This window comes from Lytechinus pictus, chromosome 19 (assembly GCF_037042905.1).
Source record: "Lytechinus pictus isolate F3 Inbred chromosome 19, Lp3.0, whole genome shotgun sequence".
Classification (NCBI taxonomy): domain Eukaryota; kingdom Metazoa; phylum Echinodermata; class Echinoidea; order Temnopleuroida; family Toxopneustidae; genus Lytechinus; species Lytechinus pictus.
This window is the reverse complement of record NC_087263.1, coordinates 14,266,914-14,294,495: the sequence shown is the minus strand read 5'-3', so window position 1 is coordinate 14,294,495 and position 27,582 is coordinate 14,266,914. Positions and strand designations below refer to the sequence as shown.

The 27,582-nt window shown below is 35.6% G+C and overlaps 2 protein-coding genes across 3 annotated transcripts; one reads left to right on the top strand and one right to left on the bottom strand.

Annotated features, from left to right (window-relative positions):
- Positions 1-2,821: 2,821 nt before the first annotated feature.
- LOC135157595 (protein inscuteable homolog) lies at positions 2,822-16,807 on the top strand. 2 transcript variants are annotated; one of them, XR_010296592.1, is made up of 12 exons: positions 2,822-2,956; positions 3,779-3,842; positions 5,762-5,882; positions 7,283-7,335; positions 8,280-8,388; positions 9,085-9,330; positions 9,792-9,963; positions 11,074-11,249; positions 12,640-12,907; positions 13,847-13,923; positions 15,052-15,259; positions 15,449-16,807. XR_010296592.1 is itself a non-coding variant. In XM_064113867.1 (11 exons), exons 1-11 carry the CDS (start codon positions 2,866-2,868, stop codon positions 15,187-15,189), a joined length of 1,515 nt encoding a protein of 504 aa, XP_063969937.1. In that variant the 5' UTR covers positions 2,822-2,865; the 3' UTR covers positions 15,190-16,807. The 2 variants fall into 2 exon arrangements, 1 of the variants encoding a protein (XP_063969937.1); XM_064113867.1 differs by having other exon boundaries at positions 15,052-16,807.
- Positions 16,808-19,185: 2,378 nt separating this feature from the next.
- Positions 19,186-26,037, bottom strand: LOC129283044 (alpha-2,8-sialyltransferase 8B-like). The gene is made up of 4 exons (XM_054918877.2): positions 25,810-26,037; positions 25,192-25,285; positions 23,089-23,622; positions 19,186-19,611 (listed from the first exon to the last, which is right to left on the bottom strand). The coding sequence occupies exons 1-4, from the start codon at positions 25,958-25,960 to the stop codon at positions 19,356-19,358; spliced, it is 1,035 nt and encodes a 344-aa protein (XP_054774852.2). The 5' UTR covers positions 25,961-26,037; the 3' UTR covers positions 19,186-19,355.
- Between the last annotated feature and the right edge of the window lie 1,545 nt (positions 26,038-27,582).

Sequence of the window (27,582 nt, the reverse complement as noted above, 5' to 3'; positions counted from 1 at the left end):
GTGCCAGGCTCTTTAGAGCATGGCCGTATACAGAATTTCTTTCGGAGGAGGGGGGGGGGGGGAAGCAGACGCGTAAACGTTCTCAAGTTGAAAGCGACACAGCGAAGCGACCAAGCTTGTCATTTGGGCACTTTTTGGAGTTTTAAAAGTGAAATACGAAGGCTTTCGTGCACACTTTTGGTGAATTTTGTGATAATTTTCAATAGAAAAATAAGTTTTTAAAAATTTAGGGGTCATCATGCCCCCGTATTGTCGTTGCGAGCATTTTGGGGCCAGGGTGAAATCGCCCCAAACGCCTCAAACAGACACTCCAAAATGTATTTGAAGTGCATTGTTAGAACTGAAACTTATGTTTATAAAAAGTAGAAGGGCCTGTACAAGTACACTGATATTTCACTCTCTCAGCTCATATGCACTTGATCGACTTCCATCGAGGATTCGGGCTAAATTCCGCCCGCCACTTCCGGGGACCAACCAACGTAGTATTTCGATGAAGAGCACTCCGTCGATTCACCGGTTGTCCCTACGATACACGCGCGCCTATGGGGATTGTGAACTGTAGGACAAATCGTATAAAATTACACTTTTTGATATTTCTACGAAGACGAAGTTATATAGAAAATGAAGAATATTACAATCAGACCATATCCCTAGAAAATTGCTTCAGGAAATGTCATTATGAAGAGGAAATGGACAAAAATTTGTGAAGAAAAATCACGAAAAAGGAAATCGCATTATGAATATTCATATCATGGGCGGTCCCACATTTGCATGTTATAGCGAGTTTTCCATTATTTAATAAATAATGGCATTATTTAATAAATAATGGCATTATATAATAAATAATGGCATTATATAATAAATAATGGCATTATATAATAAATAATGGCATTATTTAATAAATAATGGTTATTTGTATATAAATAATGATTATTTGTATATAATGGCAAACTGTAAAAATTGTTTATAAATAATGATTATTTATAAATAATGGGATATTGAAACAAAATTATTATTTATAAATAATGAAGTAGATATTTCATTATTTAACAAATAATCTTTATTTATAAATAATGGAAAACTCGAACATTAAATAATGATTATTTATAAATAATGAGAATAATGGTGCACTCGAAAAAATTATTTATAAATAATGAAGTAGACGTTTTCATTATTTAACAAATAATCATTATTTATAAATAATGGAAAACTCAACAAATTATTTATAAATAATGAAAAACAAATAATCATTATTTATAAATAATGAAAAACAAATAATCATTATTTGTAAATAATGAAAAACAAATAATCATTATTTATAAATAATGAAAAACAAATAATCATTATTTGTAAATAATGAAAAACAAATAATCATTATTTATAAATAATGAAAAACAAATAATCATTATTTATAAATAATGAAAAACAAATAATCATTATTTGTATATAATGAAAAACAAATAATCATTATTTATAAATAATGAAAAACAAATAATCATTATTTATAAATAATGAAAAACAAATAATCATTATTTGTAAATAATGAAAAACAAATAATCATTATTTATAAATAATGAAAAACAAATAATCATTATTTATAAATAATGAAAAACAAATAATCATTATTTATAAATAATGAAAAACAAATAATCATTATTTATAAATAATGGAATGTCGAACTATTATTATTTACAAATAATGAAGTATTACTTGGAATTATATATAAATAATTAGAAATGATATTTTATATAATAGTAGTTATTTACAAATAAAATGTAAATTATATATAAATAATAGTTATTATTTAATAAATAATGATTATATAACAAATAATTGTTCTATATAATATTGGTACATTCGGCGCCTCATAGGTATCCGCCTCTGCTGGGCGCTCATCATGGCCGCACTTGCTAAAAAAAATAGGAAATATCACACTACTTTCAATGTCTTTAAACGGGGCTTAGAATCATCGTTCAGTTCAAATACTGTCCTCGCAGTTCTACAGTTATGTTATTCTTGCGATGATGTTGAAGTGGGAAACAGAAAGGTCTTCAGGTAAGACTCGAAAGTTGATTGGGTCTCTGTTCTCCTGATAAATCGGGGAAGGCTATTCCACAGCTGGATGTACAACTGTCCAGATGTATTTGCATGGTTTCTTCTATCTTACACTGCAAAAATGCCGGTGTTAATTTAACACCCATGCAGGCTGGTATCTATATCGGTCCACACCAGAGAGGTGTTGAATTAACACCGGTTTGGCGTTAGGCCGACACCAATTTGGCATTTAAGTAACACCAATTAGTGTTAAGCCGACTTGATTTCATCTTTATGTATATATATTTTTGAATCATAAAGAAAAAAATAAATGAGCAAAAGTTTTCCACTATTCTCCCTTCAATAGCATTGCTAATTTTGCATTTATTTCTTTTAAAATGGAAACCACCTAAACACTATAAGCTGATTTAAATATAAGAAAAAAAGAAACAAGCATAACGCTAAGAATCTAATCGAAACATAATATATAAAATGTGAATGTCACGATCTAGAGGAAAAATCCCCAATTAAAAATTGATTGGAATAAAAAGAGAAAGTCAAACAAGCATGACACGTTGAAATCATATGAAATCAGATATGAATTAAAAAAAACCAACACATTGGATTCGTTATTATATAAATTATATCACGGCTATATGCTTATTGATATGACTCATTAATTCCTTTATGCCCCGACTTTATGTAAATTGCATATACATTTATTGCATTTATTTGAAAGCAAATAAACAAAAATAGAAACACATTTACTTTTTTTTAAACAACAGATGTGAAGTTGATTCAGTGCAAAGTTGGTTACTGGATATCAGATTAATGCCAGAAGAAGAATGCATGACTGTCATGGAGGCCAAACCAATCCACAATTCACCGGTGAATGTGGAAAATTTAGCCGCAAAGCTGAAAGGTAAGGATAGTCGTAAACTCCTATACGGAGGGGGCACACGTGGTGTGTTTTCCTTCAGCAAGAAATTTACCTACATTATGCCGCACTCAACCCAGGTGAAGTGAATGAGTACTCGGTCGGAAGAAATTCCTCGAATGCTCGAGCGCCTAGGTAGCCGAGCTAAAGCCGGGGCAGGGCCCGCTGGGAGACCGGTTTATGGAACTGAAGTTGCTACCCTGGGTAAATATACCGTTATGATGATGATTATCATCATTTCAAATTTTAAATTTGTATTGTAATTGCTGTAAGGCCTAATTTCTTGATTCGTGTAATATTGCTTATAATTTATGTGAATTTGATGTGTATTTTTAAAAACGAAAAACGTGTACGAATTCAGCTTTTAGCTGCGAACATTTGTTTTGTTTTATTTCCGTCATAAAAGTACATAATAATATATATACATGTAAAGAGATATAAGCAGTAATATATACATACATAATGAAATAAATTCTAAACATAGATTAAAAAAGAAAAGAAAAATTAATGATTGAAACATGTTAAGAAAGTGAAAAGATCAAACTTAAAACAAAAGACGGTTGGATAACCCACTAGAAAGAGTGAAAGATGGGCTTTTTGCGGCCTTTTTGTTTTAATAAATATTAATTAAATCTTGATAGATATAATCTGCTTTTGCTTTGCTCGAACTAAACGATAAAAAGTGCTATTTCTTTTTTTTATTCATGATCTGGTGTTCCTGTTATCCACGGAATAGTTTTTGTGTATATGACTTTTAAAAATTTGCTTTTTAATTTTACTTAATAGTTCTCATTTGTCTCTTTGTAGAATGTGTCTACAGACTAGAGAGAGTTAAAGATGGCCTTTTTGCGGATCTTTCACAGATTTACAGGTAATTAACCCTACTATTGCGCCTATTGTAAAAATCGCTATATGTTCCACGTACAGCATGCTCACGTATATATATTGAACACAATGTGAAATCACCTTCACACTGTTATATTCGAGTAGGTCACTCCCTCACATAGATCATCTATGTGAACACACTGTAAACATTCACACTGTATTTCTAGATGTGTTCACAGTGTTAAAGCATGTGTATCTGGTAAAGTTGACTAATTTAACAGTGATGAATCACATTTCCAAATAGTCCACGAAATGTGAACACACTGTTTGATTTTAAGTCCAGTGTTGGCCTTGGTGTTGGAGTTGAAATTTGGATTGCTTCCCTAGCTCCAAAACTTATTCAGAGTTTGTAAATCTGATCAAGATCATATTATTGACATATCAACAACGAGTGAGTGAATTTTTGGGACCATCTTCATTTTATGTTTGGTGTTATAATCGTGTAAATATTGACCTAACACCAACACCAAAAGGTCAGCACTGAACTTGAAATCACACACTGTAAACAGATATTAACACACTGTAAACGACTCTTAATACGTTTTGAACACACTAAGAACACACTATGAACACACTGAGAACACACTATAAACACATTGTGAACACGCTGTAAACACATTGTGAACATGCTCTTAACACATTGTGAACACACAGAAAACACAATGTGGACACATTGTGAACACGCTCTCAACACATTGTGAACACGCTCTCAACACACTATGAACACACTGAGAACACACTGTGGACAAATTGTGAACACGCTCTCAACACACTATGAACACATTGTGAACACACTGTAAACGACTGTTAACATTTCGTGAACACACTGTGAACTGCCTGCGAACAATTAAAATTAAACAAATTAATCAAAGAGTTTCTAGTTTCGAATCAACTTACAAGTCCCTTTTCACTGATCAATTAATTAATTTTACTTTAAAAGACGAAGCTACAATTATGATTCTTCGTCACTCATTTCTTCGGGTTTATTGCACAAATCTAAACAGATTCATGCCAAATAAACTGGCCTGTCGGAAAGAACACAGTAATACCGTATGTTCACATACTAAAGTGGACTTTATGTGAAGAACTGATACACGCTGTTCAAATTTAATAGTATGAAGCCAACTTTATAGCATGTTGTGTGTTGTGTTCCACACTGTGAACACATAATATAAACATACTATTGGACATACGTACTGTGATATTTAACTTGTTGTAACTGTATGTCGGTGGTGCGTGTGTGTGTGGGTTGAGTCAGCCTTGACACGACATGTGCTCCTACGACAATTTGCTCCGGGCTTAATTTCGTCTAAGATGTAAGGTTAGAATAGGGTTTGATGGAGGTTTAGGGTTACGTTTAGGGTAGGGTATAGAGTTAAACCCAGGGTTGAAGTTGGTCATTGGATAGTGTGTGGAATTTGTTGCGGAGCGATTGTCGCCGGAGCAAATATCATGGAACCGAGCTGTCATAGATGTTTGTTAAGACAACTTTCTATTTTGCCTAGCAATCCATCCCTCCATTTATGTGGCCTCACACAAGCATGCGTTTCTCCATAAGCATCGATCATCGACTCGTTTTGTTATATATCTAGCCTATATTAATGTGATTGGTTAATGATTTCTATATTGATTTTTTAGGATTTGTCGAACGAATTTTATTCAATGATATTTTTCTGTCTCGCTATCCATCAAACTATTCATCTAACTTTGTATGTATGTATGTATGTATGTATGTATGTATGTATGTATGTATGTATGTATCTATCTATCTATCTATCTATCTATCTATCTATCTATCTATCTATCTATCTATCTATCTATCTATCTATCTATCTATCTATCTATCTACCTATCTATCTATCAATATATTCACTGCCTTTTCGATATCTTTACTTTTTAACCCAGAGATCAAAAGGATGGCATCACAGACAGTCTTCGACCATCGATACTCTCTCTAAAAATCAGGATTAGATCCGGTCTTCTGGAAGTCGCAGAAATATGCCCAGAACTCCAAAACATTGCACAGGTAGGAAAGATTCGCTCCATGACATTCCCTCCAGCGACAATATTGCTCCGCTGCAAATTCCAAACATTAATGTAATGACCAAATTCAACCCTGGATATAACACTATACCATATCCTAAACAAACATAAAACCCTATTGCAACCATAACTCTCACCCTATATATTAAGATTAAGATTAGCTCCCATCGGTACTAGACCAGACGGAATGACACTTTATATTGCTTGCAAATAATCGTATTTAAGCCCGAGGGGAGGGGGGGGGGGCATATATTATTAAGCGCCCCTTTCCCATACGCACCTTTTTGCGCTAAATGAAGTTCTTGACTTTTTCTTTCAAGTCTCTTGCAACTTTTGGGGAAGGAAAAAAAAGTAGAGTTATTGTAAACGTTTTATTTATTCATTTACTATATCAATACGCCTTTTTTACCTTAACATTCCTGCATGGTTTCACTATTTCTCAAATAAAAACAAACGATTACAAAATATTATTCTACTAATTATATGATTATAAACGATTTTATGTTAAATATTTTTTACTACAAGTGAACCTACGTACTCTATCTTAATTGCTAAGAATACCATGGTAAAAATATGTAGTGTTGACAAACACATATATGAAATATTTCCAAACTAACAAATATACAAAAGGACTTGATCAAATTGACCTAAACAACTTCTTTGAGATTGATGTTCATGGTAGAACCAGAGGTCACAGCATAAAACTAAGAAAAAAACAGATGCAAATTAGGCAACATGCATTTTCAATTAGGAGTATAAATAACTGGAATGCTTTACCTGAGGAAGCAGTTTCTGCATCAAGTGTCAATATGTTCAAATCAGCTATTGAGAGGCACTGGAAAAACCATCCACTAAAGTTTTTACCCTACCAGAGACTATCCAACGTGACGAGGGGCAAATAAGCTACAAGCTTTATGTCTCTACATCCAAGTAAATCCAAGTAAGATATTAACTTGGAGACAATGAATAGAACATACCATTTTTATGAACGGAACATGTTTCAAAGCAATCATACCTCATTTTCAGCTTGAAAATGATAAAAAAGAGTCATTGATATTTATACACTTTTGACAAAGATGATAAAAGTATGATAAACCGAGACAACATAATTATGTTGGGACATTCCCTTTTTCTTTTGCTTATTTATCTTTTTTAAATTACTTTTCTATAGCTCTTTCCCCTGTTTTTAGTAGCTTATTTAACATATGAAAGAGTGCATCGACGATCGATCTACCGATGATTTTAGTTAAAGGAAAATATAAAGTAGTGGTTACCGGCCAATCGCGGCCGAAGCTATTTATACAGTGCTTTTTCAGAACTTGAGATGATAATATGGAGCAGATATATCTTTCTCATCTTTTTATTCTTAAAATTTCACTTCAGGAGCAGCAAGGAATCATTGATGAGATGAAGAACTTAATCAGGTGCTTTGATATGTAAGTACTTTTCATCATGGTTATATTCATTGAAAAAGTTTAAATTGGATTATACAGAACCATCATTTTTCGAGTAACAGGAAGCAACTATAAAAGACATTGTTTCAACATTCCCATTTGACTTGATAAAACACCATGTGCACAAATATATGCATAAATAGTAAACTTAGCATCACAATTAACAACATCTTTTGTTGAAATTTTATTGTTTTATACTATGGTAACCAGTAGCGTACGCAGAAATTTTCAAAGGGGGGGGGGGGGAGGTCAAGCTGAATGAAATGTCCCCCCCCCCCAAAAAAAAAAAAAAAAAAAAAAAAAAAAAAAGGGTCTTCACTATAAATTTCACGTCGTTTCGTACGTCAAAAAATTTTGACAAGCAAAAAAAAGTATTCAAAAACAATTTTAGGGAGGGGGTTGGGTATCTAACAAATTTAAGGGGGGGGGGTGGGGTTGAACCCCTGTAACCCCCCGCCTACGCCAATAACGATAACCCATGTCTCTAATAAGCAAAGCAAGTGCAACTCAGTCATTCAATTTAGAGTAATTAAATAAATGAAATTTCATGAAAATATTCCACCCGTTACATTTGTTATGATGCATCAATCAATTACAAACTCAATTATCTTAAAATATCCCCCTTATTGAACTACCCCCAAAACACTATCATAGCACAGTAAATAATCACTCAAATTCATTCTCAAATTAAGTTTACATTAATTTAATTTACATTGAATGAAGAGGCTGTCAAGAAACCAAGTGAATGTTGTTCAAATATCCTGTTAAGGTAACAAGGTTACAAGGAAATTGCAAAATAAAATCTTAGCAAAAAAAATTATAATAACTAAATAAAAAAAAAAAACGCTATTTTTATAGTGAATAATTTCGAAACGCAAATTTCATCGTGATCGTATTTCATCATTAATATTCATTTTTTTTTACAGGTGTTTAGATTTAAGTGACCAATCAGTTGGGATGTTTAAGCGATCACTAACGACTATAGGCAAAGCTCTTAAGGCACATCTAACTTATGCTCAAGGATTTCTTGTTGGGGTAAGATCATCACAGTTTCTTTCCATTCTGTGTTCAAAGTGTGTGCACAGTGTGTTGAAAGTGAGTTGAAAGTGTGTTGAAAGTGTGTTCACAGTGGGTTGAAAGTGTATTAACATTATGTTGAAAGTGTGTTCACATTATGTTGAAAGTGTGTTCTCATTAAGTTGAAAGTGTGTTCACATTATGTTAAAAGTGTGCGTACAGTGTGATCATGGTGTGGATTATGTACACATGTAGTCCACACTGTTAAAATGCTCAAATTGTACAGTGTGAACACACTTGTGTGTTACTGTGTTCTTACCAGTAGGAAAGGATGACATGGAGTTTGTCAGTTTTTTTATTATTATTATGGGGAAGCCCTGCTGGAAAGAAAATAGTCTCACACATTATGTTCGCAGTGTGGAACAGTGTGTCCTTGTAGTGGGCTATGTCAAGATGGGATTTCTACTGTATTGTGTTCCAAACTGTGAACGGCAGAAAAGAAAGTATGAGGTTGGATAGGTGTATTTTTGTATATCATTATGGGTAAAAACATATAGCCACATATTGTATTTACGATGTGCGATCCACACTGTTGAAATACTCGAAGCTAGCAATGTGAAGGGGATTTCATATTACACACAAGTAAGCACCCTGTGTCTTCTTTCCATCCCTCCCCCGCCCCCCCCCCCCCAAAAAAAAAAAATCCCTCTGCAGAAACTTGTAGAAATGTTACAATCTTCAGCCAGCGAACCCAACGTCAAGTTTGCAGTCTTCACCATCCGTTGCCTGGCTCAAGATGGCGTCTGGCTACGGCAGTTGCTGATAGAACAGGACACCATGAGAGTGCTGTTGGCCATTTGTCGTATCACAACATTCTCTATTAGCAGTATCCCGATTACAGCCCTCGAGGTGGTGTCCATTCTTTGCACAGAAAAGAAAGGAAGCGATGCACTTGAAAAAGTAAATTATCCACTGCTAGTTGGGACCGCAATACATTTTTTCAGTATCATTTAGATATTCCTCTTTTTTTTAGCTATGTATAAATGTCAGGCAACTGCATGCTGGACTTGATTTGACAAAATTCATTGATCTCTCTATCCCATTGGGGTTAGGTTGGAGATTCAGTTCCATTCATGTGATAACAATTCGACGATATCAAGCTCTCGAGTTATACCAGGGTTGGACGATAAGGAAATAAATTTCTTGAATTGATGGGCAAGATTATTTTGAGTCATTTACTCTTTTACAGGGATTAAAAGAGGTACTTAACCGTGAAGTCTTGGGGGGGGGGGGGAACGGTCATATTTGGCATGTTTTGGAATAGAGAACTTGATTGGCTTAGACTGTATTCCATACATTGTTCAACCCTGCTGAAATAAAACGAAATGAATATATGAAAACTTAATATTCATTCAATGTAGGTAGGAGGGATCGGGGCGCTGAGTGAGATCCTTGCCTCACCTATCACCTCGGAGGCTATCAAAAAGGAAGCTGCATCCGTCCTTGCCGAGATCGCCTCACCCGATTCTGACATCCTTCAACGCGTCCTCTGCTTCATTGAACACATGGGAGATCTACTCAGAAACTTGACAGGTTGGTTGCTGTTTCACAATGAATTAAAGGAATGAAATAGACATTAGGAATCTGACGTAATCACCTCATAGCGCCCTCCCTTTAGAGGATATAGGGATAAGCGTAAACGGAGTTTTCAGAAATGCTGCGCCAGCTACAGATTACCAGGGACCCGTAACACAAAGGTTAGCGATTGATCGCTAATTTCAAAGAACAATTCTGATTGGTTAATCATGTTCATAGACAGTCTACTTAGCTAAATGCGCATGCAACGAGAATCTTGATTGGTCATTTCATTTAGCGATTGATCGCTAACCTTTGTGTTACGGCGCCCAGCACATAGAAAATAATGGTTTCAGCCTCTAAGATGGCGGCGCGATGACGTTAATACGTAAGGTCTTTAGACAAAAAAAAGGGAAAAAGGATAAGTAAATATATGATAATAGTGGTAACAAAACGAATAAACCCTGCTGAAATAATTACAACTTGAAGCTCCTAGAAACAAAGTATTAAGCGCTATATGTAACTATTATTATTATCGTTATTATTTTATTGTTGTTGTTGTTGAAAATATATTAGGATTAAAAAGATAACTTGTGAGACATACATTCTATGAATTCTGGCGAAAGTTTTTGACCGAGAATAATGAAATAGGACGATCAAACTCAGTGATAGGCTAATCAAGATACCACTGGTACTTCCATACGCCGACTAACACAGCTTAAGATGACACAACGCCTCCGTTATTCATGTGAGTAACTTGTTTCATGGAAAGGATGGCAGATCTACTAAGAAACTTGACAGGTAAGACATAAATGCAGATTGGTGTTTCAGAAAGAACTTTGTACGAGTTAAACGGGAAGGCTTGTGCCGGGATTGAGGACATCTTGATTATAACTACTTTTTTCAAACGAAACATAATTAAGTTCATTATATGATCCCGAATTAACGAATTAGCCTCAAATTAGAATATATCCATCGTTTATTTGGGTAAATTCAATCTAGATTTGACCAGATTTTTTTCAATGTCCTTACAATTTCGTCAATAAAGAATACATATACATACACCCTGGAGCCTTTACTGCAATTTCTTTGCTATTTGGTTGGTTTCGTTGTATCTTGTTTCCATAGTCTTGTGTGACCAGACCTCAAATACCAGTGTATTTCTGGTAGCAACAACTGCAATAGCAAACATCACATTTATGGATCCCATGGCCTCGGATTACTTGGCCGAGTTTCGAACTCCAGAAGTCTTGATAGAAGGCTATCAGCGAGGAAAAGCACAAAGCATCTACAGCAAACATCAGGTGATACCAAAAGCGTCATTTCAATTAAGTATTACAGCTGACAACAAGAGCTACTTTTCGCATTTACTACGGGGAAACTTTCTACAACGCACCAAGTCCTTTGAAAATGCAAGTCAAATCACAATGGAGAGCTGAGAGGCTTTAGTGGAAAGTTGGTGGACCGGGACAGCTTCGGAATCTCTTGACTCTGTGGACAACGACATATTTGCAATTGATCGTCCGGGGCAAATCTTAGAATGATCTGCTGTCCCAGTCCGCCAACTTTCGACAAAAGCCTTTCAGCTCTCCGTTGTGATTTTAATTGAATTTTCAAAGGAATCGAATCGCTGTAGAGAGTTCCCCGTGGTAAATGCGAAAACTACCTATTATGCTCGTAATACCCCATTGTAATTACTAAGTATTTGATTTTACACCGATTACCTGAATTTAAAAGGAATTAATACACGGTTATATGCTAATAAAAATGATACTTTTTTAACAAAATAAAACTAAATACCCAGAGGGATATTTTGTTTCGATAGTAAATAGTCTGATTTTCCTAATAAAAATATCGTTCATCAATAATCAGCATGTTAAATCACATGGTGCTGCTGTTAGGAGAACTGTAGTCCAAGTAATAAAGTGCCAAGCCCTTGATAATTATGTAAGTACACAATGAAAATCGCTAAGATAGTGATTTGGGCATGCTCTTTAAAAATAGGGGAATTCTGTGGCATACATGACCGACTCGGTTCCGAAAGGTCTATTTCTGATACTTTGGCTGAGAAAAACGCATTTTATTTTTTATGAACTGGATTCTCTTTCCCAAAAAGACTTACATCTATCTCTGTTACTTACAAATCTGTTTAGATTTTTATATAGCGTATGTGAGAGAGCATGTTTCCTAATTGTTTCAATATCGAGATGCAATCTTTTCCTCAAAGGCGAATACCTACCTGAATAATGCTGTGATATTAAATGTTAATAGGCCTATATTAACCTTTTCCGAAGTCTTCATAATGTAAGATAAACTTAATGGCCCTTATTCTTAAGTCAGGTTTAATTTAGACCATGGTCTAACTCTGCTAAAATTATGGGAAGCCAAAAGTGTCAAAATTACTATTAAGTTGTACGTTTCATATGTTTACTGTGCTCTTTCCCGATTCATCGATGGTGAAGACAATCATCTATTTATACTTCCTAGAAAATTATGAATGATTTGAGAGCCAAATGAGCTGAAATATGATATCTTTACTGTTAGTGATTTATGTAACGATTGGCTATCCATACTTAAACCACAACTTTAAACCTGAGTTTAAGTTAAACCCGAATTCAGAATACGAGCCAATGACTTTGTAGGTCCGCTGTTATCATTTAGGAATAACAAAGTCACTTTGTATTTCACTGTCAGATCATCACCATCATTGCCAACGTCTCCTGTTCCAAGACCTGCCGGGAACAGATCGTTTCATGCGGCGGCATTAGCATCCTTGCGGAACTCCTCCAGGGCGAATCCCTACGTCCCCTCCGCCGAAGGCTAAGCTTTGATGAGAGTCAACCGGTGGCCGCCCCGATGGGGGAGGAAAGCACGTATGAGGATATCTTTCACAAGTCGGCGATTGCTCTGAGTAGGCTCTGCCAGGACCACAAGACTTGCCAGATTGCTGTTGATTTAAAAGGTACTCAATCCTCAGTCTCTGCATGACAGTGTCCTTCAAGGGCAATGTCATCCCAACCAAAAGTCGATTCGAACAAAGCCAATAAGACTAAAAAAGTTTCCATAGTAGTTGCAGTGATGGTAAACTGACCATAGATATAACTCTTTATGAAATGGGCCCCCTATTATTATAGAGAGCCTCACAAATTGGAAAGTCACCACAGTTACCGTGTTTAACAACAAAGTTAAACGGGACTGTACTCCAACCCCATTTATTTATTTATTTATTTATTTATTCTCGAATATTTATACAGAGTGGCCTGATCAGCATTAAAAAACATACGAAAAACATAGTAACAGGTCATTATGAGATACATAAAAAAGGAACAAATACAAAGTAAAATACGAAAATATATTACGAGTTACAGATGGCAAGATTATAAATACGCAAGATATTAACATTAAAAGCTGGTCTACCTCAGGGCCCTGTGATTATATATATACATGTATAGAATGAAAAATAAAAATGAAAGATCGTTAAAACATAAGGCAATGTATCACACAGTACTAATAAATTTAATTTTGGAATAAAAAAAAACAAGCAGAAGACATATCGCATCATTGGAAATTTCATCACTAATATACATCGAGATAAAAAGAAAGAAAAACAAACAAATGACCATTGGTCATCGATATCCATTTCAGGACCAGGCACTGAAGAGCATTTCATAAACCAATAGTCAATAATTTTAACTGACTATTGTTTTAAGCTACTGCGAATCCTTGCATCTGATTGGCTCAAGAGCAAATCAGACAGTGGAAATCACTGACCAACCTTTTCCTGTAACCCCCCCCCCCCCCAACATACATACTGCATTTGAATCACCGTTATAGTAAAAAGTGGCCTTCCAGTCATGCCAGCTAGATAACGTCTTTCATCCTTGTCTATTTCCAATTGCAGTTCTGTCCAATCTTGCCGACTTATGCGATAAGGCAAGAGAGAAAAACTACAGACGTGACACATTAATTGCCTGTTTGGTGAGTATCTAAAGGCCACCGCACACCTTACGACTGTTCGCGATCCGATTTTGGAACAGATCGCATTTTGCTAATCTTCTGAAAATGTGAATGGAAAATATCATTTATTTGAGGTTAAAATTAATTGAAAGAATACTAATATAACCATCATGAAAGATTGCAAGCCTTTATTTTGGAGTAAAGGCCAAATTAGTTTCAAATCGTAGCCAATCGTACGACTGCTATGACGTCATTACGACTAGATATTAAATTCGCTTTTATTCTAAGAAGGATGATAGCATTGTCACAGATTTTAACATAGGTATTCGTGCGATAATTTAGAACATTACACAGTAAGATATTCCATGTTTCCATAATAGCATCAAATTCTACTACGTTTTATTCCAAAATCGGGTCGCAGACCAATCGTAAGTTGTGCGGTCGCCTTTAAATAGGGTAAATCGCCAATTGGTCTACACCCGCTTAGTCTATACTGTGTTTTATCTTATTTCACATGATCTATTCCCAGCCCGAGGCCAAGGGCAAGACCAAGGACTAGACGTCCGAGGCAAAAGACAAGACCACGCAATTATACTTGCGAGGCGACTGCCGGTCTCGAGGAGCACAACACTTAATTTCCAGCAACTTTGAAAAAAAATTGAAGGGATATCGCTTTTCCAAATTTATTTTGTTAATCTAGTTCCCAAGACTTGATTGACGTAGTTTGTAAATGTTACTTGACATGTGGTTTTCATAAGTGTACTTTGTCATCAGTTATTTAAGGTCAGGACACCATTTGAAATAAGCCATCTCAGCTATCATGGGTGGTCATGTGAAGTTATTTTGATACATTAGTGTATACAATACGGAGTTGTAACTATTGTCATACCTGGCAAAGTCAACCAACCAACCTACCAACCAACCAACCTACCAACCAACCTACCTACCTACCTACCAACCAACCAACCAACCTACCATCCAACCAACCAACCCACAACCAACCTACCTACCAACCAACCTACCTACCAACCTACCTACCAACCTACCAACCAACCTACCAACTCCAAACCAAACAAAACCAAATCAACACCACACCAACACCAAACCCAACCCAACCCAACCCAACCAATCTTTCTGTCTTGATTACAGACCGCCCTGAGGAGAATACACAGCCAGATCGGTCCGTCACCACTGAAAGGGGCCGAAGTAGAGCAACTCATCCAGCCTCGACTTTTTGAATCATATCTCCGGTGTTCTAGTCCTGTTAAGAGGGAAACCTTTGTTTGATAATTGACCTTCGACCTCTGACCTTGTGATGAAGATATCTTTCGTGGACCTCACACTGCAAAAAGCTGCGGTGTTAATTTAACACCAGTCCGGAATCTATATATGACCACACCAGAGAAGGGTTGAAACAACACCGGTTTGAAATCAAATCGATGCTGTTTTAACACTAATTGGTGTTGTATACACCTATCTGGAATCAGTCCAAAATCAAACCGGTGTTGTGTATAGATTCCGGACTGGTGTTAAATTAACACCGCAGTTTTTGCAGTACATCATCTTCTGTTCTTGCCGTCTTTTGGTTATGCGATACATGTTTGGTTCTTGGTAATACATTTTCAAGTATGATTTGGTCAGTGTCAAGTCTCCGCTCACTCACATGCTTCCCGTGCAGCCAATTAAAACAAAGAATTTCGATTAAAATACTTAAGCCAATAAAAACGATGGATTTCACTTCAAAATGTTTCATTCAATAAAGTTAGCGGTTGGCTATATGTCACTGACGACAAACTTTGTGAAATAGTTCCGAATATCGACCCCTTTTTCTCCCAGCCAATGTCTAATTATACCTCATCTTTTCACGTCTTTACCATGTTTCTATCGTTTAGTTATATTTGTATGAAAAAAAGTTATCTTAAAAAGAAGAAAATGTTGTTCTTTTCATTTATTTTGCCGTTAATATATAAATTCTATGAAAAGATATATGCAAAATTGGTAATGACCGAATGCTCAGTACAACATGCAGTTGGTCAATTCATTTATTGTCATTATTTCGTGTGTGATGTTTAAAATGGTTTGTCTCGTTTCGAGAGAAAATAAAGTGCTATTTTGGTGCAAAAATGAAGTCTTTTGATTCAATACATATGTATTTTGAAAAAAATATTGACGATAAAGATATAAAGTATCCTCTAATTTTGTATGTCCAGATTATATTATTTGTGTTAAAAAAGAAGTTGTAACCCTGTTAGAGATTTATGTCTAAAAGTTTATGTGATAAATATCTTCACACTGATTTATATATTTTTTTTCCTTATAGAATTGGGAAATATATATGAAATGAATGTGTCAAAATATATTAGCACAGATAAGATTTTCACGTTTTCTTATAAAACACATGCTAATTTCTAAGAATGCAACGTTCAAAAGATATTCTGAGTAAGATATTTTAGTAATTGTAGTAATTGTACTGAAAAGGATGTGTGGGTGCTTTTCAAGAAATCATTAATCATAAGATGCCCAACTCTGGATTTTCATGTTTGCTCATAAAATGTATATTCGTGGAAAAAATAATGTCGTTACTTATTACGCATAGTACTATTCACCTTTGAAACATTTTGTAGTTAAAAATGCTTATTATTATAAAAATTTGTGAAAAGGGTTTTAAAATTATGAACTGTGATGAAGCAAATAGGGATATAAGATAGAACAGTAGTGCGTCTGTACAAAAGTTTATGGTTTGTTATTTACCTTCTTCTTCTTCTTCTTCTGTTGATTTCCTCCAGTCCTGGAGAACTGCGAGATCCAGTGGATACGCAGAAAAAGTGGTTTGATAAATATGTATAGAAACAAAAGAGCAAGGCTCAGGAGGAGATTGGAATAAAGTGTATCACCAGACTGTCTAGTTGTTGTTCACCAACAGAGAACGTTTAACATGAAGCTCATGCAAGAAATGAAGAGAGTAGTAATGAAGCTGGGGAGCTGAAGCAACAGATATACTAGTTCCATTAGCATGATTAGTGTCCAATCCAAGAAGTACAACATTAGTAACAGCTGCTGCGACTTGTGACACAGGAGTTATGGCAAGATCATGTTGGAGGTAGGGAGGAAGACCATTGGATCTTCTACGTTCTATCCGAAGCCTGTTTTTTTTTCTTCTGGACATAGAACATGGAGACGTGATATTATGAGAGAATCCTGCAATGTGTGTTGTTTCTTTAAAAGTAATCAGACTGTATTGGATGGCTAAGAATGGGAAACCAGACATGATCCACGTGCTAGGGTCAATATTGCGCGAATCGTAGATGAGTGCTATATTGACCCTAAATTGGAATATCACATCCCGAGCCGCCCAATTAATATCAATAATCCAGGTGGTTCCACATACTGTGAATAGACTTCGTCGGTAAAAAGTTATTGAAAAAATAAATGATTATAAAGTATATGAAAATATTTAAGTATAACAGAGTATCGCCAGTGAATAAAAATGAGGATAAGTAATACAAAAACAGCAACATTGATTAAACTGAACTATAAATTTACACGAAATGACTCGATATAGAAAAAAAAAATTATAGATAAATACAAATTTATTTTATCAAGAGCGAACATAGTCACTCTGCAGAAAGCCAATTTTATCAAGGTGATATATATTTCTGTCACGTTCCCATTTACTCCACCTGGGTTTGAGTGTAGCACAATATAGATGAAATTCATGCTGAAAAATATTACATTCGTTAGTTTGCTATTTAAAAAAAAAACTTTCACTCAGAAATAATGTTAAAATCACCATCTGTTAAGAGGACAAGTCCACCCCAACAAAATTGATTTGAATAAAAAGGGAAAAATCCAACAAGCATAATACTGAAAATTTCATCAAAATCGGATGTAAAATAATAAAGTTATGACATTTTAAAGTTTCGCTTAATTTCACAAAACATTTATATGCACATCTTGGTCGGAAAGCAAATGAGGAGAGTGATATGACGTCATCCACTCACTATTTCTTTTGTATGTTATTATATGAAATAGTCTAATTTTCTCATTGTCAAGTGAACGATTAATTCCTTCCTGATCATTGTTTAATACTGCATGTTTCAGTCAACTTGGTCCTTGTTGTCAATTCTGTAAAAAAATTAATAATGAAATATTGTATAATTCAAACAATAAAAAATAATAGTGAGTGATAGACATCATCGCCTCATCTGCATGACGCAGAGTTGTGCATATCACTGTTTTATGAAAAAAGCGCGAAACTTTAATGCCATAACTTTCTTATTTTACATCCGATTTTGATGACATTTTCAGCGTTATGCTAGTTTGATTGTCTCTATTTATTCAAATCAACATTTCTTTGGGTGAACTTGACCTTTTAGGAGAATAATGAAGATAAAACGGCAAGAACACATAAGTAAGCCTAATGGAGAAACTGAGCACGACAATAATCATGAGGAAAATATGGACATTTATCGGGCACACATTTAGTGGGGAACCTGAAAGCCGAATGCATTTGTAACACAGCATTGACCTGGGCACCAGAAGGGAAGAGGAAGAGGGCAGGGGCGTCGATCCATTTTTCAGATGAGGGGGGGGGGCAAAATCATGAATCAACGTTCCCGTTCCAAAGGTGCTCGACCACACAAAACACACCCCACACACACACATAGGCCTATATATGTATGTATAAATATATATATATATATATATATATATATATATGTATATATATATATACAAATCAAAGCGTTCTGCGTCGGCGTCATAATGTAGAAACAAAAGAAGACTTAATAGAAACGCCGTGAGGAGACATAATCTTCAAATTTTTCGGTCATAGACCCTCTTCAGGGATGATTAAAATATAAAATCATGAGTTATATATATATATATATAGATATATATAACATGAGAAAGAGACACATATCTCACCAACAAATTAATGCGAGGGCGAAACGCGAGCTGAATTTTTTTAGTATACTGACCTGAAAACCGGAAAAAAGGTAACAAAGGTACCTGTTTACATAGGACTGTTTGTAGTAACTCATCTGGAGGATAACAGGTAATTTTTTTAGGGGGTGCAGCCATTTTTTTTTCAAGCTGAGAAGTCGAAGATTTCAGGTAGGCCTAATGTTTATTTGTGGCTTTAACCTATGAAATGCGCTCACAGAGTAAGACGAGTACGTGTTCAAATATAATTTTATAGAGCTAAGTAGAACCAATACTGATTGATGGTGCTGAATATCGGCCAATCAAATTCAAACAAAGAATCACGGATAAAGAATATTAACAGTCATCACGCTTTTATATGTTAGACAAATCATTTGAATAAATGGTAAAATGTACGGACCCCCCTAAAAAAAAAAGTCATGCGAGATTTTCTTGATTGTATTTCGTTTCCTTTCGTTTATTTCAAACTCACGAATTGACGGTCGCGTGAGGGCCCATCGTTGGCCTAATCAGTTACAATCCACAAGCTGAAGTTTCACTGCCGATTTCTTTTGTAACTCCAAATAGAGTTTGAATTCCACAGGCATCTTGTGCGGATTCTTTGCATAATCCATTTTGGCCGAGTCGTAGTAATGGTAGGATAACGTCCTGTTTTGTGTATCGACTGGGAATGGATAAAAACCAAACATCGTAATCCTTTCACAGAATAAAGATGCTGCTGACAGAATAAGAAGACCGGTCGAAGGTAGCCGTTTTCCCCATATGCTGTTAAAGAGAGAGAGAGAAAAGAGGGAGACAATAATTAATATAGTACCGAAGTGATGACGTCACAAAATTTTTGTTGGCATTTCAGCACTTTTGATATATTTTACGGTTAGAGCATGATAAAAACCTCCACTACCAAAATTTGATGCGAATCGGTCCTTGGGGGGGGGGGGGGGGGCTGAGATATTACCTTCTGAATACATAATTAGCCCCATTGAAGTCAGTGTATTATTGGCCAGGTTCTATAGGTTCGGAACCAGCAGGCCAATAATACATTGACTTCAGTTGGGCTAATAATGTATTCAGGAGGTCATCTCAGGCCCCCATGGACCGATTCGCACCAAATTTTGGTAGTATAGGTATTTCATCATGCTCTACGTAAAACATGGTATAAAAATGCTAAAATGAAATATTGAAAATTGATGACGTCACACTTCGGTACTCTTTTATAAATGATTTCTCCACGTACTCCCAATGTTGCACTCCGATTGGTCAAAGTGAATCACGTGATACTTATAGATTTGCAAGCACCCCGGCGTAACAATGATACACTGTATATCAGTTGTTAGAAATAAATTGTTACATTTTTGAAAGACAATATTCAAGTGTACATACTTTTATATAATAACATACAGAAGGTAAGTGGTGGCAGGCTGGCAGCATCATCAGCTCGATCATAGCATATTCATGAGGACATGCACAAATAATGTGTCACCAAAATAATTTAAAACTTTAAAATAACACGAATCTGTTTATTCCTCGTCCAAATTTTAAAGGATGAAATTTTAAATATTTTGTCTCTCCGGTTGTAGAGCTATTTTAGATCACATAGTTTTCAGCCTTGAGTACTTCAACTATCAGGGAATGTTTAATACACTATTTCGTTAAGTTTAGTTGCTTGACATTACTTTTATTTTCAGTAAATTTACTAGTCAGAGCTGATGGTTCAGAGTTACGGCGAAAAAATGTAAATTTTTAGCCGTTGCACGACGTCAAGGAAAAGACTTAGTTGATATTGATGATAAAATATAATATTACTTTAATCTAAAAAGATGCGAGCTATTTTGTTACCTTTTTAATCTAAATCATAATTTTCAGAAAATAATATAACATTTCAATATCTCTCTTCCCTTTCCTTCTTTCTTTCTTCCTTTTTTTTTTTTGGGGGGGGGAGCTAGGGTTTACATGCAAGCCCCCCCCCCCTCCATCTGTACGACAATGATTCGCCTACACCTCTGACACAATCAACTCCCCAAAAATAAACACTTGTATGTGATTCTTGTTTTCTCCTGATCAAACATCACATTGTGACAGTACTACTCTTTCTCTCTCTCCCTCTCTCTCCATCGCTTTCTCTCGGCTTCCAGTGTGTAATTTACAAAATGTATTTCATTACGTAACTTATGTTACCAGTCGGCTTCTGTGGATATTCATTGTGTATATCGTCTATTGTTATGATTGTGTATCAATGCAAAGTGTCTCGAGCTGTAATCACACCAACGTAACTGACTCAAAACCGGTCAAATATATCACGTTAAGCTGCATTCCTATCGATGAAACCGACCTCAGAGACCGACAAATGCTATTTTTTAATCGTCTTTTTTCTTTCCTAAGAAAACAAGTACAATCATGGAACAAATCAAATCGCAATCATATCAATTTCAATAAAATATACAAAAGTGTTTATCTTAGAGCCCATAAGTCCATTTAACAGAAATTCAGAGTATTAACATAATTACACAGTTTGTCATATTGCTGTGAGAAAAGTTCCTTTTATTCCTTACCAGCCCCCCCCCCCCACCCCCATAACAGCCCCCAACAACCCGCACACTATTTCTGTATTACCCACACGTATGATGTATCAGTGTGGAGACGGTTTCATTGGTGTGGATGCGATAATGGCTGTGCGCCGTTTTAAAGGTCAAGTCCACGCCAGAAAAATGTTGATCTGGATCAATAGAGAAAAACCAAACAAGCATAACACCGAAGATTTCATCAAAATCGGATGTAAAAAGGAAAGTTGTGCCTTATGTCACTCTGAAGTTTTGCTTACTTTTCACAAAACAGTTATATGCACTCACTCACTATTTCTTTTGTTTTTTATTGTTTGAATCCTACAATATTTTAATTTTTACAGATTTGACAATAAGGACCAACTTGACTGAACCACAAAATGTTAAAGTAATGATAATTCCACATGTTCACGGAGAATAAATTTTGTTTTGCAGGACAATGGAGAGAAAATTAGAATATTGCATATTTCATATAGTAAAATACAAAAGAAAAAGTAAGTGGGTGACGTCATCAGTCCCTTATTTGCATACAGACCAGGAAGAGTGTATAACTGTGAGATTAAGAGTCATAGCTTTATTTTACATCCGATTTTGATGAAATTTTCAATGTTATGCTTGTTGGATTTTTCTCTATTTATTCAAATCGACATTTTGTTTGGGTGGACTTGTCCTTCAAGGAGTAGCCAATTGTGTTTTTTTTTATTCCACAAATATACCAAGCGGAATTGTGTTTTTAAACAATATTCAGCATTGTAAATGGTTCATGATAAAGAATTATCGATGAACATATATTCATGTTACAAATATTTAAGTGTATTTTATGTTTATAAGCATTGCATTTGGAATATTCTTTTTTTTTCAATGAAAAAAGCCGCTATGTTTCTTCAATAGTCAAAGCTTTTCTGACACAGATTTTGAAATTACATATCCCAATCTTTTATAATTCGCAAGCCTAAGCCTCAGGAAATGACGCCAAGAAGTAAAGGAAGGATATGCAACATGTGAAGAGCTAAGACCTAAACATGGGTGCTTTTGAAACGTATAGGCCTATATTGGAGAGGTTGCTCGTAAAGCAAGAAAGCTGGAGACTTAGAAGGCCCAATTAATGGCCCAATTATGGCTTGTAATAACAGTTGACGTCTCTAGTTTTTGCTCTATATACTAGCATCTTCTCCGAGTCCGATAAACATATATATATATATATATATATATGTGTGTGTGTGTGTGTGTGTGAGGGGGTGTGTGTGTTGGTGTGTAAGAGGGTGTGTATGTATGTATGTATATATAAATATATATAAAACATGGGTCTGTGTGGGTGGGTGTGTAAGGGAGGGTGTGCGTGACTGTATGTGGGAGGGGTGCATGTGTGTGTTTGAGATGTGCATGTACTATGTGCGTTAATCAAACGAATATTGTCTTTCTAGCAGACAACTCTTTTAAAGAAATGTGTTCATTTTTTCTGACGAAGAAGCCATAGGAGAAGCAGACCAAGAAATGCAGACTTCCGAGGTCAAGTCTAGAACCAGACTGCCTATTAGGACAAGACCAAGGAATTCAGACCTCTGAGGCCAAGGCCAAGGACTAGATGTGCCCTAGACCATGGACAGGTCGGGCCAAAGCCCAAAGCCTCGAGGCTTTGATCGATACTAAAATTTCTCGTTTTCATCACATTCCCACAACTTACCTGGGAACAGCACCAAATAGACTCACGGGACTATAGGCCCATCCCGCCGTGAAATTGAATTCATCTTTCATAGCTCGTGACAAAACGTTCATGTTGCCTTTCCGCGAACTACCTTTCGAGTACCATATCACAGAATCATTGTACAATTTCATATTTGTCAACATCTTTGAGCAACTAGAAGACATTTTCTTAAAGCGTCCTTTAGCGCATCTCGCCATTGACATGAGCTGCGAGAAGTTTAGTGTCGTGGTATTGGCCTTGTAACCTACATCTTTTCCATAGCCGCGTCCAAACGGCGCTAAGTTCATCCTGAATACAAAGTCATGGTCATCTATTGCTTTTCCACAGCTGCTGCCCGATAATATTCCAGAGTTTCCAACCACTGCGCATGTCTGTAGAGCAGGAATCGATTCCGTTTTATTATCCCGAAGCAACAAGGTTTCATTAACTTTGAAATCAAAGTTTTCTGGTTTAACGTTCCTCTTGTAGATCTGTATCGTCTGCCATTTTTTCAGGTTCTTCGAAACCTTTGTCCTGCAATATGGACGAAAAATTTAACAGTATTTTAATAGAATTCATATGTGGCATTTACCAGGCCTGGCATTCATCTTCATACATTAAAAGGCGATGCAAAAACAAGTTTTATCTTCTCTTCATAGAATTTGTTTTGATCTGTTTCAGTCCAATTGATACATATAAAATCCTAAACTAGAAGACATCAACCATTTCTGTATACCTACATCAAAGGCATATTTTGAAACTTCTATGTTGCCAATAGTACAGTTCAGAAGGAAGGAAATATCAATTACTTTAATAGTTTAATCGTATAGGCCCAAGTTAGAATCTTTGGGGCAGCTTTTATAATACTACGAAATATGTATGGGAGCACTTTCCAAGAGGACATTTCAACATTGGCGTTGTGCTTCAAAACATTATAGCCCGTGATATACAAGACAGAAACAAATACTTCATGTCAATAACAAATTGACAAGGAAAATCACTTCAAGTGCTTGTGGTTTCGGAATCCATCGACTTCCTTCATGCCAATATGAAGAGTTTAGTTGCAAAAGGGGTTAGGTCCATTTTGGACCCTTCCGAGAAAAACTATGTTTTTTATTCTCACTTATTGCAATATTCTTATGAGAAACTAAATTGTCATGATGTACTACCCTATCATGTGAACATAAAATTGGGTATAAAAGAAATCTACCTGTCTTTAACTTTTTTCTATATATTCTTTTAAAAATTATTTTTGTGGACCTAACCCCTTTTGCAAGCAAACTGAAATGAATCCATTCTTTTTTAAATAAAAAAGTGATTTTTCTTTGCCACTTTATTCACGTTTTCATGTGAATTTCAAATTTTCTGTGTTTTCATCAGAGCGACTAAAAATTTAGAGGTTTTGAGACAGAAAACAATAAAATTTATGAACAATGGACCTAACCCCTTTTGACAAATGAGCACTTCAGAAGAGTTTGTTTGCAAAAGGGGTTAGGTCCACTCCAAGAAAATCGTTTTTTTATTCCCCATATTGCAATATTCTTATGTGAAACAAAATTTTCATGATATCCTACCATGAGAAATGAAATTAGGTATAAAAGAAATCTAGCTGTCTTCATATATTTTAAAATATTCTTTTCCAAAAAAATTCTGTGTGGACCTAACCCCTTTTGCGACCAAACTGAAATGGACCTAACCCCTTTTGAAAAAAGGTGATTTTTCTTTGCCATGTTAGATCACTTTTTAATGGGAATTTCAACTTTTCTTTGGTATCATCTTATAGAGCTAATAAAAATCTATACATTGAGACCAAAAAAAAAAATCAAATTTGATGAAAAATGGACCTAACCCCTTTTGCAAGTGAGCTCTTCATATATTGAATTAGTTCATCTATAGGCCCATAGGAGCATCAGCAACAACTATAATACAAGCAAGGTAAACCGAATGTTTGCTTGGTCTCATATACAGCCAAAAAAAAATGTTTATGGCCGAATAGTCACAAAGCTCCGTTTAAAATTTACAATTTTGGCGTTGTTTAGTCAGTTACCATGGTTACCCAAGAGGAATATTCACCCTCTAAATCGAAATAAATCTCAAGCTTACCTGATATAGAAATTCGTAGGTGGCAATTTCAAAGCTCGATTTTCTTTTAACGGGTTTGATATCGCTTTCATAGACCGAATTTCTTTTATTGGATCTGAAATATTGAAAGATTAAGATGGTACTCTTTCGTGGATTATTAAATATTTATTACAACGAAACAACTGTGAAAGAGAGCTATGTTCCCTTTTGGAACAATTTGTTGGTGTTGTCGACGGAACAAAAATAATTGTCTCACACTAATATATTTCAATTTGTAAAGGGCATGCCTGTCAAATAATTTCAACTGAATGTAAAGGAGACAATTTAGAATTTAAACAGTTTAGGCCTATAGAGTGACGGGCTTTAACAGCGTTGCTTAGATTTTAAACAGCTTTTGGAACAATTTGTTGGTGTTGTCGACGGAACAAAATTAATTGTCTCACACTAATATATTTCAATTTGTAAAGGGCATGCCTGTCAAATAATTTCAACTGAATGGAAAGGAGACAATTTAGAATTTAAGCAGTTTAGGCCTATAGAGTGACGGGCTTTAACAGCGTTGCTTAGATTTTAAACAGTTAAAATATTCATTATGTCCACACGGCTTTCAAGATCGGAACAACGAGATGCATAACTTACCTTTTAAAGTGATTTTTCTTGGCGGTATTAATGAAGGTTTTTGATGGAATTCTGATAATACATATTCAGCAACCGAGAGAAACAACCACATGCATACCGCCAATAAGCAGAAAAGAACGGGTAAAAATCTCGACGCCTTGGGTGCCGCCATGAATTAATGTACCGTATTTGACGGGAAAGTCGCCTCCGTACCAAATGACTGGAGTGTTCGCAAACATTCGCAATGATAGCTCTCTGGACACAGAAAAAAGGGGGGAACAATACCTTTTCTGATGCGAGGGGGACAATAAATGATCTGGGAGAAGCCTTGTTACGGAAGCCTCTCTGCAAATAACAGGTCTCTTTGAAGAAGGAAAAACCAAGTGAAGATAAATCACATCATGATAATAGCTGCCCGAAAGAATCCACCTTTTTTCCACAGTGTGTTCTAGCGTGTGTTTATTGTGTTCACATTGTGTAACACGATGAAATCACCGCCACACTATTAAATGTGAATATATGTGAATCAAATCTTCATATACCCCACTATGTGAACACACTTGAAAACTCACTCTTATCTTAAGGTGACCGGTGTGGAAATATCTCCACACTTAAATTTCGAGTAATTTAATGGTGTGAATCTAAAAACACACCGTGGATACCCATCCTAACAAGGTGACCACAGTTCTATTCCGGGGCGCGTTGTTATTATCATTATTACCCTGGCTTTAGCTCGAGCTGCCTTTCAGCGCGCATGCATTCAAGGAATTAACACTGCCGGGTACCCATTCACCTCACCTGGGTTGAGTACAGCACAATGTGGATAAATTTCTTGCTGAACGAGAAAATTACGCCATGGCTGGGATTCGAACCCACGACCCTTTGTTTCAAAGTCAGAAGACTAATCCACTGGGCCACAACGCTCCACGTTGATGATGATGACATTGTGGAACACATTGAAATCACCGCCACACTATTAAATGTGAGTATATGTGAATCACATCTTCATATACCCCACTATGTGAACACACTTGGAAACTCACTCTCATCTTAAGGTGACCGGTGTGAAAATATCTCCACACTTAAATTTCGAGTAATTTAATGGTGTGAATCTAAAAATACACCGTGGATACCCATCCTATACAGGTGGACACAGTTTGAAATTATCTTCACAGTGTTGATACATTTTAACATTTTAACAGTCCGTGCGTATCACATATGAAATATTAATATTTCTAAAATATAAAATTTTCACATGCAGGGAACACACTGTGAACACAATTGTCGAGGTTACCACAGTGTGAACTTTCTTCACACTTTGTTACATTCGAGCATTTTAACACTGCAGTGGTTATCAGATTCGGACATATGTGGAGTGTGAACACTAGTTCACACTAAAAATCCATAGTTATAGTTATCTTCGCAGTGTTAAATTTGAGCACTTTAACAGCCCGAGCGTATCACAACGTCAATATTAATATCGTATATTTTTTTAGTATACTGTGATGAGCACTCACACTGACGACATGTCCAAAGTGTGAAATAATCTTCACACTGTTGAATTTTAGCATAGTGAACTCATTGTGCTCGTTCAAACGGGTAAGGTTAGCGAGTAGGTATCGGCACGTCTCATTTATTACTGAGAATCAAATGGTAATTTTGCATCATATTTCAGTCATCCGAAACTATCAAGTTCCATTAATTATGTTAAGTGAATGTTTATGATCGAGGCACCAAAAAACGGTAGAGGGCGTCAAGAATTTGAGTTTGGAATAGAGTTGTCTAGAAAAGTGA

Excerpts from the sequence above, each read along its gene's own strand:
- LOC135157595 (XM_064113867.1), top strand. The coding sequence starts at position 2,866 with ATGCCAGAAGAAGAATGCATGACTGTCATGGAGGCCAAACCAATCCAC. Across the intron at positions 2,957-3,778 it reads TTTAGCCGCAAAGCTGAAAG|AATGTGTCTACAGACTAGAG; the intron begins GTAAGGATAGTC and ends GTCTCTTTGTAG. Across the intron at positions 3,843-5,761 it reads GATCTTTCACAGATTTACAG|AGATCAAAAGGATGGCATCA; the intron begins GTAATTAACCCT and ends TTTTTAACCCAG.
- LOC129283044 (XM_054918877.2), bottom strand. The coding sequence starts at position 25,960 with ATGGCGGCACCCAAGGCGTCGAGATTTTTACCCGTTCTTTTCTGCTTA. Across the intron at positions 25,286-25,809 it reads AAGAAAAATCACTTTAAAAG|ATCCAATAAAAGAAATTCGG; the intron begins GTAAGTTATGCA and ends TCAATATTTCAG. Across the intron at positions 23,623-25,191 it reads CCTACGAATTTCTATATCAG|GACAAAGGTTTCGAAGAACC; the intron begins GTAAGCTTGAGA and ends TCCATATTGCAG.